The sequence below is a fragment of the Puma concolor genome, chromosome B1 (genome assembly GCF_028749965.1).
Source record: "Puma concolor isolate L17-30 chromosome B1, mPumCon1.1.hap2, whole genome shotgun sequence".
In the NCBI taxonomy this organism is placed as follows: Eukaryota; Metazoa; Chordata; class Mammalia; order Carnivora; family Felidae; genus Puma; species Puma concolor.
This window is the reverse complement of record NC_141670.1, coordinates 202,517,100-202,538,224: the sequence shown is the minus strand read 5'-3', so window position 1 is coordinate 202,538,224 and position 21,125 is coordinate 202,517,100. Positions and strand designations below refer to the sequence as shown.

General features: G+C 55.6%; 1 protein-coding gene across 6 annotated transcripts in view; it reads right to left on the bottom strand.

Annotated features, from left to right (window-relative positions):
• Positions 1-3,185: 3,185 nt before the first annotated feature.
• Positions 3,186-21,125, bottom strand: part of EVC (EvC ciliary complex subunit 1) — a 73,913-nt gene continuing 55,973 nt past the window's right edge. For 5 of the 6 annotated variants that reach the window (XM_025921645.2, XM_086705480.1, XM_086705481.1 and 2 more), the window contains 9 exons: positions 20,951-21,060; positions 17,321-17,531; positions 16,171-16,377; positions 13,387-13,531; positions 11,471-11,582; positions 6,606-6,732; positions 4,770-4,863; positions 3,997-4,108; positions 3,186-3,460 (listed from right to left, as the gene is read on the bottom strand). In XM_025921645.2, coding sequence (XP_025777430.2) covers positions 3,376-3,460; positions 3,997-4,108; positions 4,770-4,863; positions 6,606-6,732; positions 11,471-11,582; positions 13,387-13,531; positions 16,171-16,377; positions 17,321-17,531; positions 20,951-21,060 — 1,203 coding nt within the window. In that variant the 3' untranslated portion in view covers positions 3,186-3,375. The remainder of the gene's footprint in view (positions 3,461-3,996; positions 4,109-4,769; positions 4,864-6,605; positions 6,733-11,470; positions 11,583-13,386; positions 13,532-16,170; positions 16,378-17,320; positions 17,532-20,950; positions 21,061-21,125) is intronic. The other variant, XM_086705479.1, reaches the window with a different exon arrangement.

Below are 21,125 nucleotides of genomic sequence, written 5' to 3'. Positions count from 1 at the left end.
CAGCGGTGGCTTTCTTGTGAATCAGGTGACCGTAGTGTGTGGGTCTTCTGACGCAGTGGTCCCGAGGTGGCACGGCTAAATGTGGAGCACGGGGCTGGGCTGGGAGCCCCAGTCTGCAGTGCTTGCTAATTTCCACTGTAGCCAGTTTCAAAGTACCAACGTAAAGCCACCAAGCTGGCAACTCCTAAAATTTAAGCGGGCTCTGGGTCCCATAAGGGCTGGCCTAGCCCCGCTACCTCGGCTGGTCTATTTTTGCACCCACGCTGCACACGGACTGTAAAAAGTGAGACAGAACGGCGAAGGTCTCCTCATACCCATTTGCCCCCTGCCCGTTAAGCCCCAGCCATTTTCCGACATCCCCAGCACTGCCTAACGCGTTCTGGCCCCCGAGTTTGCTTGGCCGCTTTGGTTAGTGCGCGTGGACCGGAGAAGGCTGCTCCCCCAGCCCGAGTGTCAGATCTCCGCACCCCCCCCCGGGGGCTGGTCTCTGGACCAAAGTTCATGTGGTCGTGACTCTCTGTGGCACAAAGCGTGAGCCCTGATGATGCGCATTTGCAGGGGCAGATCTGCATCTGACCGCTTTGCCTGTATCTCAACTGGTTCCAAATGCGGATGGGAAAGAAAGGGATGCTATTTATTACCCTCCCCATCCCAGCAGCAAAATACACAGTGCTAAGGGCCTCAGAGGAGCGTCCAGTCTCGTCAGAGGGGTGCAGGGAAGGCTCTTAAAGACATAAGTCCTGCTGTTGGGATGTGGATGATGATTACAGACTCGGGAGGCAAAGGGGGATGGGAGGTGGGTAGAGCTGTTCCGGGTGGCAGCAGCAAAGTCCTGTGCAAAAGCCCAGTGGCAGGCAGGGGCGGGCACGTATGAGTCCATGAGAGGAGACAGGCTGCGTGGCTGAGACCGGACCTCGCAGGGTTCCGTGGTCCTTGTTAAAGATTTCCTTTTTCTCCTTAGAGCAAAGAATACCGCGGAAGCTCGTGAGTCAGATGTGCGTTTTTGGAACGTGTGGACCAGGAGGCTGGGGCAGGGCAGTTAGGAGTCATCTGTGGCAGCGTCTAGGTCAGCAGCCAAGGTAAGGACAGGACAGACACCAGGCTGGCCAGAGAGGTGCTCGGAGCATCTACGGCCTTTCTCCTCACAGCTGAGCTCAGACCAGAGGGTAGGTGTGTGTCAAAGAAGGAATCTACGGTCTTCTCATTGGATCGTCACTCATCGTCCCCACCAGCGCCACCTCCTATCTCTGTAACAACCCACAGCCCATAATGCACATGGGGACGGGAACCCAGTGGAGGAGGGGGATCGCGGTGTGTCCTCGGTCTTCCCTGCACGGAGCGTGTGCTGTGTGTTTGCACAGCCCGGCCCCGGGCGTCCCCAGAGCTGGAGCTGGCAGAGTCGGTCTGCGATGGGATGAAAACAGAGAGTCCACAGCCTTTCCGGAATCACGGGCCCCTAACTGTGCCAAGCACAGTAGTGGGGCAGCAGGGCCGAGGAAGAGCCCAGAAGCACTGGCATGTGACACAGTCCCTTGGGCCGAGGAGGCTAAGCTCGTGAAGCAGAATAACTTTCATGCAAGGTCTGCGGAAGCTGAGATGGCCTTCGATCTTTCAGAGATCCCGGTGCTGCTGGGGGGGGGGGGAGGGGCGGGGGGTCTGGATTTACCAAAATCAAGTTACCAAAGCAGACACTCCCAACTCCAGAATGCCTCTGTGCAGAGGGCCCACATGACAAAAGTGGTTTCTATGTAAACCGCGTTCTCAAAACGCGGCAAGAAGGAAACCACCGCCTGTCACGGGACTCAGCAGAATAATGAAATGCTTTATTCAGCCACAAGAGGGAGCTGGCGGTTAACTCTGGAAATCCCGCTTGCTGACTAGGCGCTCTGATGGGGAACATCCTTAACCAACCAGGGAACTGCCGTGGGAGACCTTCTCCTGTCTCAGAGCTACTCCTTCCTAACAGAATCTAATTTAGATTTTAAGAAATAAAAATTCAGCCCACAAACGGTTCAGAAATCTCCCGAAGCCCACTATGTTCTGGGCTCACCAGGTACTGGCACACTTTGACTCAGGGGACATCTGGCCACGTCTGAACACATCTGGTTGTCACAACTGGGGAGGGCTCCTGGCATCTGGTCGGTGGAGGCCAGGGATGTCCCTAAACATCCCGCAAGGCACAGGACGGCCCCCAACCCCAAACAGAGGATTAGCTCACCCAAAATGTCCACAGTGCCGGGTTTGAGAATCCCTGATTTCAATGAGAAGAGGAATTTTCATTCCCAGTGGGAAAGACCTCTCCTGGCAGTGGTTTAAGTGTGGCCAGTCTGGAAGCTCCTGGATACTGTCCCTGCCCACTGGGAGCAGCAGTGCCCCTGGGGAACACGTCTCCTGAGGGAGAATTGCCATCTGGCAGAACGGCTTGTCCCTTCCCAGGGGAAGTCTGAGGGCTGAGTGTGGGGCCGCCCGCAGAAGACACTGCTGTAGGTGTCATTAGGTACCAGTCAGGCCTCAGGTCCCCAGGGTGGGTGACGTAGGCCTGCAGGTCAGGGATTCCGTGGTCTGTGTCAGGGTCCTGGGGCCCTGAGACAACCTCCAAGGTGACCAGGCACTAGCTGCTGGTTGAGCCAAACATGGGAATCAGTCCAGATGAGAACCCTGCGGCCAGATGCATGGGACACGTCTCATGGGACATGAGAACAAGGATGACAGAACTGGAGAAAAAGACGTGCCTGGGTGGCTCAGCTGGGTACGTGTCTGACTTCAGCTCAGGTCATGATCTCGTGGTTCGTGGGTTCCAGCCCCGTGTCGGGCTCTCTGCTGACAGCCCGGAGCCTGGAGCCTGCTTCGGATTCTGTGTCTCCCTCCCTCTCTCTCTGCCTCTCCCCTGCTCACGCTCTGTCTCTGTCTCTCTCAAAAATGAATAAACATTAATAATTTTTATAAAGAGATGGAGAAAAGGCTTCAGGCCAGGAAACGCCAGCCCCGCCCGGAGACCCCCGCATTCCCAGCAGAACTCCATGGAGAGTCTGGGGAGCAGGGGGGCCCCGAGGCTGGAGGCAGCCTCACGCTGGGCAGGCAGGGTGGGGGTGGGGGGTGGGGTTCAGAGATCCAGGGCCGAAGAGGTCCCCGAGGAAGGCAGCCACGTCTCCAAGCCAAAGAGAAAGAGAAAACTGCAGGCAGGGTTCCGACACGGGGTTTTCATTCCACAGGCGGCAGGGTCTGCCACGCTCACTCGGGCCTTCTAGGCACTTCTCTGCCTGTCCGTCTGTCCATCCGGCCCCCCGGTGGCCCTCCCCGTCCCAGCCGGCTGGGGCGGGCAGGTGGCATTATTCCGGCTGGATCTTCCACATCGGCCCCGACCCAAACCGTAACCTACGGATGGCTTCTTTCCTTCAGCGGCTTCCTGGGGCTCTCGCCGTCACCAGCTTCATTCTCCTGCTGGTTCAGCCTTTTGCTGCTTAAAACAAGGAAGCAATGCAGTGGTCACAACGTGAGTCCAGATCTGTCCAGAGGCAAGAACTCATCCGATCTGATCAGATGAAAAGGCAGTGACAGGCCTTCAAAACAGCCCCACCCCCTTTACCTGGGGTTGTCCAGAGACAAACACGGCCTCCGGTTTCCCTCGGTTGGGTGGGGGGAGGGGGTGATCACCTGAGGGCCACGGGGTAAAGGCAACCCCCCACTCAGATGACTGGGCGCACCGGGATGCACTGACCCTACTACAGACCCCAACGTGTCTGCAGCCAGTGGGGGTCTGGCAAGAAGGGGACCGTTCAGGCCGGGTGCTGGCGGGACGCAGAACTAGGTCATGGCCGGCCCGGCCAAACTGGACACGAATAGTAGCAGTGACAGGCATATCAACAGTTCCCGCCATCGTCCATCATTTCTGGGACCCTGTGGCTAACACCTCCGAGAAAGGCACCTGTTTTGCTGCCCGGACTGTAAGCGGTCAATACGCATCCACTGGCAATAAGCCGGCCCCTGCCCCCGTACCTGAGCGATCCCGAGGGGTGGCCCCCTGCTGCAGGGTCATCGTCGGTCGGGCCCCCCGGCTTCCCTTTCTCCCGGGGTGGGGGCTTCTTCCTTCTCGTCCTTACAGGCCTCTCTGCAGAAGACACATAAACCCAGACACTGGGTGACGTCAAGCACATGACAGCTTCCCTCGGCCTCACCCCGACCCAGCCGGGCATCCGCTGAGGACATCCACGGCCAAGGAGACACTCTGTGCTCTCTGCGATTACACCCATTTAACTTGTAGGGAAACTGAGGCCCGGGGAGGTGATGTGCTTTCCCAAGCTCACACAGCTGTTACGTGCCGGAGCTGGGATTCGAACCCAGGGCTGCCAGGCTCCCGCTGGGTTTCTGCCACGCCCAGCTGACCCGAGCTTCCGAAGCAGAAGGACCCTGACAGAGCAGCGTTGTTTTAAGAGACCCCTGTGTTCTCACACACCTCCCTGTCTCTATCCGGCTACACCACCTGTGAGATCACAGTAGTTGCCGCCGGCAGGGGGCCAAGGGCTAATCACCCCCGTCTGTAAGTCGGGGACACAGAGGACCGGGTGGTGAGCTGCAGACCTCAGAATCCAAAGTACTGAACGCTGGAGAGCAAGGCAGCCCTGGGGCTAAGTGAGTCCGCTTGTTGACGGGCAAGGACACAAAAGCCCGGAGAGGGTAAGCACGGTGCCCGAGGCCACACAGATGGTTAGTGGCAGACACGGGACTGGAGCCCATACTCCCGCTGCTGTGCACCGCCTTCCACGACTTACCTGACGAGCCGCGCTTGCTTGAGAACGGTCTGCTTTCGGCGAGGGGCACCCGGGCCAATGCCGCCAGCTCTGAGACAAAGCTCTGCTCGGCCTCCTGGATGCAAGGACGGAGGGTCATCTGGGTCCCCCTCTGCCCCGTCCCGCCTCTGCACCACAGTGAGGCTGACGCCCTCTCCAGGGTGGCTGATGGCCCCGCATCCCTGGTGGCAGACGGGTCTCCAAGAAGAACCCAGAGACGGCAGGAGCAGGGCAGACGCGTGTGTGAGCACAGGAACCAGCACTTTCCGGCTCCTGCCAGGGAACTGTCCGTCCTCACTCACGCCAGCCAGGGAGCCCCATTTTACAGAGAAGCGTGCAGAGGTGAGGGCTCAGAGAGGGACACGGCACCCGCTTCCGCCCGACTTCAGAGTCTGAGCTCTTAGCTGCCGACGCTGTGGCTTAACCACCGACCTGGATTCCGTAACTTATTAGCTGTGTGACACTAGACGGTGACTTCAGCTCTCAGAGCTGCATGTCCCCACCTGTACCTGGAGTACGACAGTGACCCTGTCCTCAGTTATGGGACGACGAGGTCAGATGGCGTGTGTAACGCTCTTGGTTCCATGTCAGGACAGACGCTCAGGGAACGAACATTAACCACCTTGGCTCTCACCTGTCGCTGCCACACCGGCGGGGACTACTCTGACTGGGCCAACACTCTGTTAAGTGCTTCCATTCTGGAATATCTGATTTTTTTTTTTTTTAATTTTTTTTTCAACGTTTATTTATTTTTTGGGACAGAGAGAGACAGAGCATGAATGGGGGAGGGGCAGAGAGAGAGGGAGACACAGAATCAGAAACAGGGTCCAGGCTCTGAGCCATCAGCCCAGAGCCTGACGCGGGGCTCGAACTCACGGACCGCGAGATCGTGACCTGGCTGAAGTCGGACGCTTAACCGACTGCGCCACCCAGGCGCCCCCTGATTTTTTTTTAAGGCACCCACTTTCCTTAAAAAAAAATTTTTTTTAATATTTATTTTTGAGAGAGACAGAGACAGAATGAGAGTGGGTTAGGGGCAGAGAGGAGGGAGACACAGAATCCGAAGCAGGCTCCAGGCTCTGAGCTGTCAGTACACAGCCCCATGCGGGGCTTGAACTCACGAACCACGAGATCATGACCTGAGCCGAAGCTGGACGCTCAACTGACTGAGCCACCCAGACGCCCCTATTTTCGTTTTTAATGTTTATTTATTTTTGATAGAGACAGAGCGTGAGCAGGGGAGGAGCAGAGAGGGAGACACAGAATCCGAAGCAGCTCCAGGCTCCGAGCTGTCAGCACAGGGCCCGACAAGGGGCTCGAACCCACGAACCGTGAGATCGTGACCTGAGCCAAAGTCGGACGCTCAACCGACTGAGCCACCCAGGTGCCCCGCCACTTTGTTTTCATAACCGCACTTTATGAGACTTCCCCGTGATGAGCTACCCACTTCATTTCACAAGGGCCGAGCTGCCCGTGTGTCCCAGGGAAAGTGCAGGCCTCGGTCACCAGCCGCACTGCCTTCGTGACCCTGAGAGGCCCACGTGATGGCGAGCCACGTGCAGGGAAGAGCTCACTTCTCCTCCGGCTCAACGGCGGGGAGATGATCGGAGCACAGGGCCTGGCCCCCCGAAGCTGCTCGGGAATCAGCACAGCCGCTGCCCGCCCCCAAGGCTCACGGCCAAGCCGTCAGCCAGCGAGACTCAGCCAGGGCCAAGGTCTTTTGGCCGCGACCTGTGGTCACGAGAGTGGCCTTTTGCTGCTCCTCTTCCTCCCTAAACCCCGGCCCGCTCCGTGAAGGCGCTTTTCTGACACTCGTACCTGTAGCTGGGTCTCAAGCTGGGCTTCCAGATGATCCATAGCCCTTGCCTTCTGCTTCCAAGCATCCAGGCGGATCCGCTGGTGCACGGTGAACTGGGCCAGAAACTTTTTCTGCTGTGCTGCCATCCTGGCAGAAGGAACGAAGGCCATCAGCCCCGCCCCAGCCGGCGGCGGGTTAATCAGACACCCAGCACAGACGTGCCCCCGGAGGCTGCTGAGTCGTGGGAACTGGGGAGCGGAAGCCGTCCTTGGGCCCGTGGAGCCCAGAGAGAGGAATGGCCTTGGCCGGCAGGATTTACGGTGGCTGCACGGCCTGTGACAGCGGCCGCAGCTGGAGTCCCTCCACCTGGGGGGGGGGGGGGGGCTGACTCATCATAAACGTGAGTCACGCTCGCGACTTTGCAGAATCCCGCGTGCGCGTTTTTCGTTCGGTCCCGCTGGGTCCTCAGCAATATGAGCAGGACAAAGGGTAGAACACTCAGGGCAGGAGGCGCTCAGAGGGGGCGGGGGCATCCCTGGGGTCCCGCAGCTGCCCAGTGACTGAACGGCATGAAAATCATCTCGACCCAGGGGTGGGGGCGCATTCCCCTGAAAGGGCCAGAGACCCACCAGCTACCCATCCTTACGGAAAACGTGCAACGGGATGCTCATCTCCTAGCCTGCAGCATCCGAGCCACGTGCAGGGAAGAGCTCACTTCTCCTCTGGGTCAATGGCGGGGAGACGATTGGGGCCCCCCTGAAGACGGGGGCCCGTTACTCTGGGTGGCACAGCTCCGAGCGGGGGCGGCAGCAGGGTCCCTGACCGGGAGATGGCCCCCGCTTGCTTTCACCTTGCCTCCCCCCTACCCTGAATCCCCTCCTTCCTTGGCTGACCTTCCTCAGACCCTCAGCAAACAGGAACATCCCATCTCATCCCCCTTGTTTTCCTAACGGCCCTTTGCCTCTTTCTTTCCAATCTTCTGTGAGTTCCTACATCTGCAGAAGCCACGTTTAGTGTCAACAGGGAGCTGTTCACGGAGTTTACCTGCAGGCACAGAATTGCACCTTGCTTTTGCTTCATGCTCCTCTGTCTGCCAGTCATAGCTTTCCCCTCTTCTTTGTAGTTGCCTGGCAAACTCCTATTCGTCCTCCAAAACCCCATCACTCATCCATCCATCCGTGTACAACTTCATTTATACATAAGAACATCTCTGGCCTGCCAGGTGCTGTCCTGTGTTTTGAAGATACAGGTGCGAACAAGAGACTCACAGTCCCTGACTTCACGAAGCTCCACTTTGAACTCGGGTAGAGGATAGATGCGGAACGAATAATTGATACAGATGAGGTCAGTGCTCTACAGTACAGCCTCCCCCACACCCTCGAGGAGGCTGCATTGGTTTCCTGGAGCTGCTCTAACAAAGGACCACAAGCTGAGGCGGGGGAGGGGCCGCTTAAGACAACAGAAATCTATTCTCTCACGGCTCTGGAGGCCAGAAGGTTTCGATCAAGGGGTCAGCGGGGTTTCTTTCCCTCCAAAGGTTCTAGAGGAGAGCCCACTCCCTGCCTGTCCCAGCTCCGGGCGGCTCCCGGTGATCCCTGGCATACGTCCGCACCGTTCCCATTCCTGCTTCTGTCTTCACGTGGGCTTCTCTGTGTGTGACCAAATCTCCCTCCACCCCACCTGCCCTTGGATTTGGGGCCCGCTGGAATAATCCAGCATGATCTCTTCTCAAGATCTTTCACTTAATGACATCTGCAGAGATCTTTCCTCTACATAGGTCACGCGCACGGGCTCCAGGGATTAGGACACGCACACACAGGTCACACGCACAGGCTCCAGGGATTAGGACACGCACACACAGGTCACACGCACAGGCTCCAGGGATGAGGACATGCACAAATCTCCTAAGGGCCCCCATTCAGCGGCCAGGCGGCTTCTTGCTGTGAGCAGCCTGTCCTGTACCCGTTCTGCCAACAGTCCTGGTCACTCTCGGCTGCCACCCTGACTGCCTGTCCGCTCCCCACCATGGACTTGGCTAATGGGCCTGCCAGGCAGTGAGAACTCTATCCGGAGGTGGGGTCGGAGTGGGGCTTCCCCCTGCCCGGCCCGGAGATCCACGAAAGGGTCCAGGGGGGACTGAGACACAGCCGCCTGTGTTTACACGATGCCCTGGCTACACGTAGACACAGGACAAGACGGGAGGCCAGAGGCCACAGCTCTAAGCCGGGAGTGAGACTAGAGAGCGGCCGAGAGGCCATGCGCCAGACAATCCTGCCTGCGGAGGGACAGCCATGTGGTGCTCTGGCCCGAGCATGACCCTCTTCGGCACTGCTGATCCTCTGGACCTTCCGGAAGGAGAGGATGCCCTACTGTAGGATCTGAGTCACCTGGACGGGTCATAAATCCCTTCCTTTTGGACTCCTATTTGATTATGGAAGTGGGTGTTTAAAAAAAACATCCCTCCTGAAAGAGTCCCGACTGCACAACTGTTTCAAGCCGTACTGCGCACCGTGCAGAAGGAACAGCAGTGACAATTGTGCTGGTGGTGAAGGACATCAGGCGTGGGGCTCTGGCCGCGGGCCGGCCCTGCCGTGGGCGCCGCACTCTCTGTGGGTCCTGACGGTAACGCCCTGTGAGCCAGGAGCTACCGTCCCCCCACTTCACAGATGGGGAGCCTGAGGCTCGGGGCGTGAAGGGACCTAGCCCGCGTGTGGCCAGTCCACCGCCGCGTCACCTGGCACCCCCGGGCTCTCCCACAATCCCACTGCTCCCCGGGGATGCAGTGTGGAGTTCGCCCTTGGACAGAGAATTGCTTTCATGCGCTTAGTCTCGTAACGTTCTTTTAAATCAACGATCCGTTCTCGCTACACGGCTCTGTCCCCAGGAGCCCTGGCGGACTTTCACCAGAAACTGCGAGCGGACGGGCACAAAGGAAAGGGCACCAACAGCCACGTACGAGCCTCTAAGTCACAGCGAGAGTCGGTCACGCACCCGCACCCCCACGGGGCTTTGCTTCCATCTCCCGTAAACCTGGCGGGGAGGTCGGACTGGGGGCGGCTGAGGCCCCTCCTCTTGGGTCACTGGGGTCCAGTTGAAGCCCTTGGGCTCCATCCATCAGAATCCCTGGAGAGGAGGAGTGGGGTAACAGCTCAGATTCCTCGGTCCCCCCGCACAGCCCCCGAGCCTGAGTGTCCAGGTGTGGGGCCTGGCATCTGCACGTTCGGCAGGAGAACCAAGTGAGATGATGCCCCCCCACGTCTGAGAGCTGCCGGGCCCGAGTCAGGTGGATAGCCGACCGTCAGGGCCAGGTGGCACCTAGGCGCGTGATGGCAGGACGTTTCCTGACCACTGCCAACGGCCGTCGGAGGATTTATGGACAGCGTGTGCGGGACTCAGTCCGACCCAGGGGACCCTGTGGTTCTTGTTTCCAGCCGTCCAATGAGGGGCTGGAATCTACTCGGAGGCCACGCACGGAGCCCACGCCTCCATCCTGCAGGGCCGTGGCTGTCTGCTGCTTCCAGCCGCCGGGACGCCTCTGCCTAGACAAGGGACCGTCACCTGTCGTCCTTCAGCGCCCCTCCCCTCCCCCATGAGAGCACCCGCACAGATTTATTGCTGTTCCGCTGTCCGTCTCTCCCTCCAGGCTGTGAGCTCTGGGGTGACAGGCACTGTCCCCAGTGGCTAGCTCGGGGCCCAGCCAAGAGTCGGTACTTACAGGGGCGTGCCGGGCGGCTGTCCACACTTGGGTGGACGGTTTCCACACAGGCCAGTGGCTTCTTCCGCCAAACACCTGTGTCTGTGTCTGTGTCTCAGTGCCTTCTCTGGCCACAGGGGTGTGTCTGGCCAGCTCAGGGGCCGGAAGTACTGGTGACATAACACCCCCAGGGCAGACCCTCAACCCGTGCAGAACAGGGCTTGGCAGACAAATCCCCTATCTTTTGCACCCCTTGTTGACATAATTGGAAGTTGAATTTTATACCATCTCCCAGAAGGTCCAGAGCGGGATTGGGCCTCAGTTGCCGTGGGCAGGCTGCACGGCCACAGGGTTGGTTTGCTTCTTCTCCATTGCAGTAGGCCACACAGTGCCCCTACAGGTGGCCTTGCCCTAATCCCTGGACCCGTGAAGATGTTACAGTACGTGGTAGCCGGGTCTCTGCAGGCTGGGTTAGGGTTATCGACTTTAGGATCTGGAGATTCTCCTGGACTATCCAGTGGGTCTCAATCACCACAACGCTTACAAGCAGAGAAGTTTCTCCAAATGGAGTCACAGAGATGAGGCGGAAGAGGAAGGCAGAGGACTTCAAGCATCGAGACGCAGGGACCACGAGTGAGGACCAAAGAGAGGCCTCTAGAGGCCGGGTGGCCCCCAGCCAACAGCCACAAAGCAAGAGGACCTCAGTTCTACAGAGACCCGCATTGTGCCGGCGACCTGGGCAAACCTGGGAAGATTCTCCCCAGAGCCTCGTCAAGAGCCCACCAGGCCGACATCCCGAGCTGGGCCGTGGGAGACCCACAAAGCCAGCACCCGCCGCGGGGACCTCAGGCCCGCAGAAGCGTGGGCCACGTAGCTGGCTGTTGTCATGCCAGCAGCGGGAAGCAGCTGGGGGCCTCACCTCCCTGCTCCCTCACGGTGCTTTCTGGGGTCACTTCCAGGGTGAAGAGCCTGCTCCCGGCCCCCGTGCACGGGGGGATCCCACCCCACCCGGACTCACTCGTTCCCGTGTGCCAGGCCCCGTCCTGGGGGTCGCGTGTCGAGCAGGGAGCCCGACCGAGGCACGGGGGCCTCCACTCTGGCAGCCACGTGCACGCACCATCGGACGCCGAGTGCGCGGAGCAGACACGTGGGAGGAGAGGAGGGCGCACAGGACAGAGGGGGCGAGCTCACCTCTGGTGGACGGCCGTGCAGGCTTCGCCAGATCCATTCACCGCCTTGCTCCCCGGCGAAGGGTCTCCGAATCCCTGCTTTGTCCGCAGCTTGTAATTCTCCGTTCTCTCACCTAGACCATTTAGCACACAAGGTCAAGGGGCATGCTTGGGGCTGGCCTCTGAGCCAGGTCTGGGGTGGGGCCGGGCACAGAGATTGGCAGGAGACGCGCTCTCAAATCGTGGGCCACTTACGCAGCACCTGCACTGCCCCTGGGAAAGGCTCCGCGTGCGTGAGAAAGCGAGGCTTCCGTCAAGGACCCTGCGCCCCCGGAGGAAGGTGACCCCTGCTCTCCCTGCAACTGCTCAGACCCCACTTTCTTGAGAGTGCCAGGAGCAAGGGTGGAGAAGAAGAAAGGTTCCACTGCAGAGAGGCCGTCACGGGTAAAAATTCAGAGCAGAAGGAACAAAGCGTTCAACAGGCGGTGCTGTGGGTGTGCAGCCGGCCGCTCCCATGTGGGTGCTTTCCAGGCAGCCGGGAAGTCCGGTTGGGCCGGAACTTTCTAGAACACACAGGTTTAACCTGGATGGTCTCTAACCTGGGTGATCTCTGGGGATGTGGCATTCTAGGACTCTTTAAAAAAAACAAAAAGAGCACTGAACGAAGCAGAAGGAGCTTATGTGGTCAGCTAAGGTGCATCATTTCAATGTATTTCCTGGGAAATCCTCGCATGAGAGCCAGGGTGTCAGGGAAACAGGAAATCTGAGCTGAGAGGATGCGTGGAGGGTGAGCCCAACCCTAGCCTCACAGATGGGGAAACCGAGGCCTAGAGAGGGAAGGGAAGGCCCCGGCTCCCGAACGCCCTGCAGTGACCATCTGTCTGTCTCCTGCTAACGGAGACCATCTGGAGTCATTGGGGCAGATTTCCAGGCAGGTGTCCAGATTTTACTTTGAGTCTGGGATTCAAAGTCCCCAGGACAGGGGAAGAAAAGGCACCTGCTGTGCTTACTGAGGGGAATGATATTCCCAGAAGACTGCACCCAGGACCTGCTGCCCATCGTTGGTCGAGGAATCGGTTCCAGCTCTGGGAAATCCAGGCAAAACCCATCTAAGAACGTGGGGTTCTATGCTGTTCTTAAGCCCCGGATGCAGGGAGGGACGTTACAAGCAGAGGCCTCGAGGAAACTGGCTTGTGTCTATTATTATACACATATTGTTGCTGGCTTTGTGGATGTTGTCCATTCTGTCACCCGGGTGGCCTCTTGTGAGGGCACGTGGGGGAAACTCTCTGGGTCTTAGGAACATCAGGGCTACTGACCTGTTCTCACTCGCTGTCACTGCACAGCTGTAACTGATGAAGTTCCCATCCCTTTGGCCACTAGGAAGCCCAGAGTCAAAACCGTGTCACCATTAGGTAGGGATCTGATGGCCTATGTCCCAGATCATGACCTCACCTGAACCCCATCTCACTGTCCTATCCTTGTCCTGATTCATCTACTTTTTAAAAAAAAAAATTTTTTTTTAACGTTTTTTTATTTATTTTTGAGAGAGAGACAGAGCACAAGCAGGGGAGGGGCAGAGAGAGGGGGAGACACAGGATCCGAAGCAGGCTCCAGGCTCTGAGCTGTCAGCAGAGAGCCCAATGCGGGGCTCGAACCCATGAACCGTGAGATCATGACCCGAGTCAAAGCTGGACGCTTAACCGACTGAGCCCCCCAGGTGCCCCCTGATTCATCTACTTTTCAAAAATCCTCTTATACCGTATGGTCCTCTAGGTGGCTTTTTAAAAGCCTATTTTAGGGGGAGGGAGCAGGCAATCAATCAATCAACCAAACCGCCCCAGTAACGTTCGGAAGGTCTGACGTGCCATTGCGTCCCAAAGCAGGAGCACATCTGGCCTGCTGTGTGCGGGGCTTCCCTGAGAAGGGGGCTGTTACCCTGCAGGGTCTTCAGGAGTTGCAGCCTTCTCTCCTCGTGGTCCTGCATGACCCTCCCGATGTGCTGGTAATATGCCTGCACGAGCCGGCCGACGCCGGCACTGGTCACGTAGACGCTCTCCACGGCCGCCTCCGTCAGCACTCTCTGCGGCAGGAGGGGGAAGACACAGCAAAGTCACACGCGGTCCCCCACCCACGTCCTGGTTCTTAGCTTCTACCACGCCCGACCTTGACTGGTGGGGCAGCGGGCAGAGCATGGGTGGGTGGGTGGCTTAAGCCTGTCTCGGTGATCTTATGTCCTTGGTCAGGGATGCTCTGGGGATGGCCGTATGACTGGTTCTGGCCAGCGAGACCCAGTGTTAGGGAAAATCTGTCGGGGGGGGGGGCACCTGGGTGGCTCAGTCGGCTGAGCGTCCGACTTCGGCTCAGGTCATGATCTCACGGTTCATGGGTTCCAGCCCCGGTCGGGGTCTGTGCTGACAGCTCGGAGCCTGGAGCCTGCTTCGGATCCTTTGTGTGTCTCCCTCTCTCTCAGCCCCTCCCCCACTCACACTCTATCTCTCTCTCTGTCTCCAAAATAAAATAAAAACATTAAAAAAAAAATCTGTTGGGAGACCTTCCCTTTACAAACATTAAGGCAAAGCTTAGGATATGGGTGAAAGATTTTGCGGTCTTCTTTTTTCTGCCTGGAATGCAGATCTGACGTCTGGAAAGGCAGTGGCCATTTTGAGACTACGAGGGAGCGAACTAACGTCAAGAATGGTGGATCAGGAAGAAAGAGCCCGGTCCTTGCTCGCAGCCTCTGTGCCAGCCTAGAACCACCTACTTGCACATTTCTTGTAATGTGGGCTGAACAACGTCCATTTATTTGCCATTTGAGTATGTCTTTTTGTTACCTGCAGAAACAGGCAATCTTAAGCAATACACCTTCAGACCCAAAGTGGAGGCTGAGATGCCCCACCATCAGGCACATGCTGGCCGTGCCCTGGCAAAGTCACCGCCCTTCACTTCCCAAGATGATAGGAAGTGAAAGGTCAGAGAAGTCAGACGCCAGAGGCCCCCCGTCTCAACAAACATCTATCAGATGGTTCCAGGCTTTGGGCAAGAAAAAATACCCACTTACTGCTGAGCAACTGCTGCGCGGTTGGTTACGTTACGTTCCTGGAGCTGCGCTATGTTATGGCGCGGTGGGAGACGTGCAGGGGTGCGTGAAGGCGGGGGAGGCGGAGCGGGTGGCGGAGCCGGTCTGAGCCGCCTGGAGCTCCCACGACCCCGCTCATCGCTCACAGAGCCGGTGCCCTCTTCCCCTCCCCTCTGCTGACCTCAGCACCCCCACGGAGGGGTTCCGACTCCATGCCTCCAAGGCCCCCGGACCTGGCCTCGAACTTTCTGCAGGAACTGCCTCCGATGGCTGCGCCCTTCCTTCGCTTTCATTTAGCTCACGGAGCCAGAGCCGGAGCCGGAGCCTGGAGACAGGAAGCCCCTCTTCTCCACCTCCCTCCCAAGTCAGCCGAGCCACGGGCACTATCAGGCCTCTGTCCTCCTGTCTTCCTGCCACAGGGGGGCGCTGTTCATTCCCCTCTGTGTCCGGCCGATGCAAGTCCCACGGAGAGCGCTTGCCTGCCTGGCTCGCCAGCCCAGCACCTGCCACGGGGCTTGGCACCAAGAAGCCCCGCGACTGGGACATTCTTCCAGAAACCGAACACCTGTTCTTTCTCGTAGCGGTGTGTGTGGGGAGCACTCCTCCCCTATCCTGACTCAGGCTCCCTTTGGGAAGGGACGCCATGTTCACGTTTCACTGCAATTTCGTGCCCCGAGCATCTATCGGGGAGGAGCTGTAGACTTTTAGGGAAAGGAGGTGACCCTTCCCAACACCACAAACCAGGCCCGGCCCTGATGTCTGGATGGCGGGCAGCAGACATGAGCTATCTGGAACGAGGGGGGATGTCTCAGCAACGTGGGTCCCCTCTCTTTGCTGTGCATATAAGTACGGTGTCTGTAGCAAGCGGAGGTTTCTTGCCTTTCCTTATGGTCTGAGCCCGGGAGGCAGCCCAGGGGAGGCAGAATGTGTCCACGCTGTGCGGGGAAGACTGGGGTCCAGTCCCACTCGGCCACTTCCTAAGCCTGGGAGTCTTTAACCATGTCCTTTGCCCGTGATAAACCTCAGTTTTCCCATCTGAACAAAGGGAAGGAAAGGATCCTTTCTGGGCAAGGTTGTGGCCAGAGCCTGCTGAGACGCGGCCGGCGAGGCACTCAGGTAGACTTACGAGCACACCGCTGTCATCTTTCTCCCTAGGGCTCGTGGTCGGGGTCGGTTCAAGCAGGACACCCCCGCCCACCCAAGCCGAGCTGGTTTTAGCTGCACTCAGCTGTCAGGGTCAACTCTGCAAGGCCTCGTGTCCAGCCAGAGGCAGGAGAGGCTCATGCCTGTCTCTCTCTGGCAGAGGCTGTCTCTGGATCCTGTGTCCACCACTGACCGGCCGGGCAGCTCTGGCTGAGCCCACGTCCCTCTCAGAGCTACTGGAAGGGCCGGGCCAGTGCTCAGAATAACGTTACAGGCGGGAAACGCCGCCGTCCCATGGGGGAGGCGATTCCTGCTCGTGGAGGAGGAAGAGGGGGCTCGGAGAAGCCAGGTGCTTTCTGCCAGGCCCGAGGCTGCTGGAGAGGGCACTGCGGGGCCGGTGTCCCAGGCTGCTGCCCCGTCCACACCCTTCCCCCTGCCTGCCCAGCCCACCCCAGTCCCTCTTGCCTCCCGGGGCCCCGGGGCCGGGGGTTGGCTCGCACCTTGAAGTCGTCCCAGTCCTTGGCCCGGCTCTTGGTGGCCGCATTCCGCGCGTGGGCCAGCAGGGCCTGCCCGATGGCTCTCTCCGTGTGCTCCTGCAGGAGCCGCCCCACCTCCTGGGCCTCGGCCAGGAGCTGCTGCTGGAGCTGCAGCCGCATCTGCTGCGCCTCGTCCTCCAGCCTGCTGGCCTCCTCCACGACTCGCGCCTCCTGGAAGGGACAGGAGAGGGAGGAGCCCACGCTGCACAGAAGCCGCGGCCAGGGCCAGGACTGGGATGTGGGCTGGCCCAGCCCAGGGCCCCAGGAGGGGTGGGGGAGGGACTGAGAAGGGGCAGAAAGTGGGGACTTCTGGGCTCGCAAAGCCAACAATGGGTGAGCCGGGGCGTCTGTTCAAGAATCCCCCAAGCATTTATTGAGCACCAACGGTGTGCCCATTGCCCCCTTGTGGCCCCTCACACGTACAAGAACTTCCTCATTCTTCCAAAATACTGTGAGGCCTGAACGCTAGGAGTGACGGGGACACAGAGGCTCAGAGACACTAAGTAACTTTGTAAAAGTCACACAGCAGACCTACGTTCTGAAGCTAGACCTGAGTCTGAGCACAGTCCGGGACATGATGGAAGCCAGGGCAGGGTCCTGGGACTGCCCTTCGTTATGGGAATCGGAATTAGAGAAGGAGGGGAGGGGAGTCAGAAGGAGGAGGGCCAGTCCTGCCTGCTTCCCGCTGCACGCTCCTGGGGAGAGTGAAAGTCACTGTGAGCTCGTCCCCCACTAATGGTCAAAACGCCAGCTGCTCCAATAGCTCGGGTGACTCCGTGAGCCCTGCAGTCAGCCTGCTTGGGTTGAGATCCCAGCCTGGCAATTTCCAAATCCTTTCTTCCCATTTGTTGAAACAGAGAAGCCCCTTTCTCCCAGCACCCTGATGGCGACCGTACGTATCTGTTTTGTGATTCCATCCGCATGTTTAGCCCAATTCTCGATATGGCATGCACTAAAGCCCTTGGGCACACGGGGCGCCCCCACGGGAGGCTGCCATCATCCCACCCCCCCTGCAATAAGAGGCGTGGCGGGATTTGGGCTCCGGCAAACACGGCCGAACCCGGACCCGGCACGGCCTGGCTGGGACGGGTAGGGCCCGACATGCCGATCTTACCAAGGCTCTGAGCAGCTGCCACTGATGCTCGTCCAGACACTGGGAGGAGCCCTGCTCAAGGGCGTGCTGCTCACGCAGTTCCTGGAGAAGACTCTTCTTCCCGGCAAGTCTCATGTGGGTCAGGGTGGTGATGGCGCTGCCCCGGAGAGCCAGCCTCCGCAGGGCTGAGCGCAGCAGCAGGTCGTGTCCCTGTAGGATGTACCACGTGGACCTTTGAGGAAAGCAGGCAGGGGGCTGGGAGTCAGTGCTGTTGGCTTCACTGAGGGTGACGGTTAACTTTGCCAGCTGGAATGTTCACAAGGCGCCTGGACATCTAACCAAACATTATTCTGGGTGTTTCTGGATAAGATGAACATTTGGATCAGTGGGCTGTGTAAAGCAGACCACCCTTTCTAATGTGGGTGGGCCTCATCCAATCAGTGGAAATCCTGAAGATCAGAAAAGGCTGACCCTTCTGTGGGTTGCATTGGCCTAGAACATGGGTTTGGGTTTTTTTTTTCCTGCCTTTGGACTTGAACTGAGATACCAGCTCTTCTGGGGTGTCAAGCCTTCAGACTCAGGAGTGAAAATATACCATGGTCTCTCCTGGGTCTGGAGCTTGCCAACAGCAGATCTTGGGACCTCTCGGTCTACATATATTTCTCTGGTTGGTTCTGTGTCTCTGGACGACCCTAATACATTGAACTACCAAGAAATGCCTCAAGTAATCATGCTCCACAGGGAGCCCCTCCAGAAGGAGGGAGGTTGGAATTATCCGATCTCATGTTGCCTGTTCTCCATTTGACATGGGTATTCTCACCTATATTCAGTCATTTGTTCTTTGATTCGTGTTTTCAACTTTATCACATCCTGCCCCAAGTTTCTGATGCATTTATGCAGCTTTCTTCAGTACACATCCACATGAATTTCTTATATTAACTTTCCAAACCAACACATCCCAAACTGAAATTGTGGGCTGTTTCTGAGTTCCCATCTCAATGACTCAAGTGAAAAATGATGGTTTACCAGACAGGCCCAGCGTTTGTATTTTCTGACAGCCTGAAAAGCTGAACAGAGTGGGGGCAGTCAGCCTACCAAGGAGGAGAGACCAGGCAAACACTCCAGGCTTTTCAGCTGGGGGCTCTTGTCCTAAGAGTAAGGAATCATCCCTCACAGAGGCTTAATTTTGATTCCACTAAGTTCAAAACTGGGGTAGCAGACCTGCCGCTATGAGAAATCCCTGCTAGAAGTAAGATAAATCCTCTCTGGAGGAAGATCCCATCATTCAAAATCTTAAGTTATCTCTTATCAAAATTATCTTAAATTGTCAAAATGTTAAATTTTGAGCAACAGCATCTAGCATCCGATGAAAATAATCAGACTTGCAAACAGATACGAACTGACCAAAAATAAAGAGAAAAAACAGACAATAGAAACATACCCAAAAGATAGTGGCTGTTGGGCTAATCAGACAAAACCTTCACAACAATTATGATGAATATGTGTAATAAATAAGTGAAGAGCTTCAAGAAACAACTGAAAGCTGTGAAAAGAATCAAATGGAAATTCTAGAACTGAAAAACAGTAGATGGACTTAATAGCAGATAAGACATTGTTCAAGAGACCATGGATGGGATGGTAGCTCAAAATATGTGTCTAGAACTGAACCACAGAGAACAAAAGAATGATAAATAAAGGACACTCTGTAAGATGTATGTGAGATAAGGCAAAAAGTTCTAATAAAATGTAGAAGCGGAGCCCCAGAAAAGTAGGGAAAGAACAGGCAAAAGGAATATTTAAAGATATAATGGCTGAGAATGTTCAAAAACTGATGAAAGACTGCAAATCAGAGAAAGCTTAAGAAGCACTATGGATTTATTACACAAACAAGAAATGCCCGGAAAACCACATGCATGGTTAGATGTATCATAATACACCAATGAAAACCAAAGAACAAAAGGAAATCTTAAAAGCAGCCAGAAATTATTGAAATCAGAAGACAAAAGATTATCTTTAAAAGTATTTAGAAAAAGAAAAACCAAATTAGGATTCTATACCCACTGAAAACATTCCTCAAAAATGAAGATGAGATAGACCTTTTCAGACAAACAAAACCTAAGAGAATTTGTCATCAGCAGATCTGAAATAAAGACACAGGAAACAATCAAGAGCAACTGAAATGGTAAATATGTGAGCAAATCTAAAGAAATACTGACTGTTGGGGTGCCTGGGTGGCTCAGTTGGTTGGGTGACCAAGTTTGGCTCAGGTCATGATCTCGCAGTTTGTGAGTTCGAGCCCCACGTCAGGCTCTGTGCTGATAGCTTGGAGCCTGGAGCCTGCTTCGGATTCTGGGTCTCCCTCTCTCTCTGCCCCTCCCCTGCTCATGCTCTGTCTCTGTCTCAAAAATAAATAAATCATTAAAAAAAAAAAGAAATACTGACTGCATAAAACAATAATTATAATATCTCACAGGCTTGAAAATAGAGAGAGAAGTAAAATACCCACTAAGAAAAGCATAATCTATGAGGGAGGAATAAATGGAATTAAGGTGTTCTAAGGTGTCACACTGCCCAGAAGAAGGAATATATTAATGTACATCAGATTTTGGCAAAAATCTAAAAATGTTTAACCATTAAAAGCACAGTAAAAGAATACATAACTAACATGCCAAAAGAGAGATAAATTAAAATGATTAATAATAACAATAATAATAATAGTAACACCTAATCCAAAGGAAGGCAAGAAAGGAGAGAGAAAGGAACATAGAGCAGGGAGAACAAACAAAATAAATAGTAAGGTGACAGATTAAAAATCCAAATATATCAGCATTAAGATTTACATTAAATATAAATGGACCAAATATTAGTATACTTAAAAGACACAGGTTTTCAGGCTAGGCAAATCTTGCAGTTGCTCCCTATTATCTTAGCAGGGCTCACAGAATTTTCCCGTGTGTTGTCATCTCCTTCCCCTGTATTATCCAATAAGATAGTTATCCCCCTACTTCTGGATGTATACACAAACTAGTTTCCTGGAAAAGGCTGGCAACTAGAAAAAATAGTTTTATCAGAATAATTATTCTCATAGAAAACAAGGAAAAATAAATATTTTAGAGTAAGATGAAAATATGGTATTACACTAATAGCTACAGAAAAAACAGACTAGGATATACATTTATTAATAAATTGAAAGTGATGGAAAGTGGGCACAAAGAGGTTTTTTTTTTTTTTTTTTAAGTGATGGAAACGTTCTAAATTTTGATCATGGTCATAGGTGCAGAACTCTTGTCAATTTACCAAAAATCACTGAATTGTACACTTAAAATAATGTATGTGAATTATACCTCCAAAGAAAGTGTTTAAAATGTTCCTATCAAAGACAGCTCTACAAAGTAGGTGTGATTAGCCCATTTTATAGGTGAGGAAATTGAGGCAAGAAACGGTAAGTCATTAGCCCAGAACATTTCTGACTCCACGCCTTTATCCGTAGCACCCTGTCACTCTCTTCCACGTTTACATTTACAGATTGGCTGGTGTCCAAACCACACAGTAAGAATGGCAGGGGACGGTTAACTTGTCCACTTTGCAGATGAGAACACTGAAGCTAGCATGGATCACACAGGCCCCCACCCTGCAGAAAGCTGTACTCACTCTTCACTGAGGCCACCAAATCGGCCCAAGACTTGGTGGACGATGCTCTCATGGCCATCTCGCAGGTGCGTCTGCAGCACGGTGGACAGGGTCCACTCCTCCATCCACACCTAGGCCCAGCACAGAGGAACAGGGGTCAACTCACGGCCACTTCACCCATCACTGCTTTGTTGGA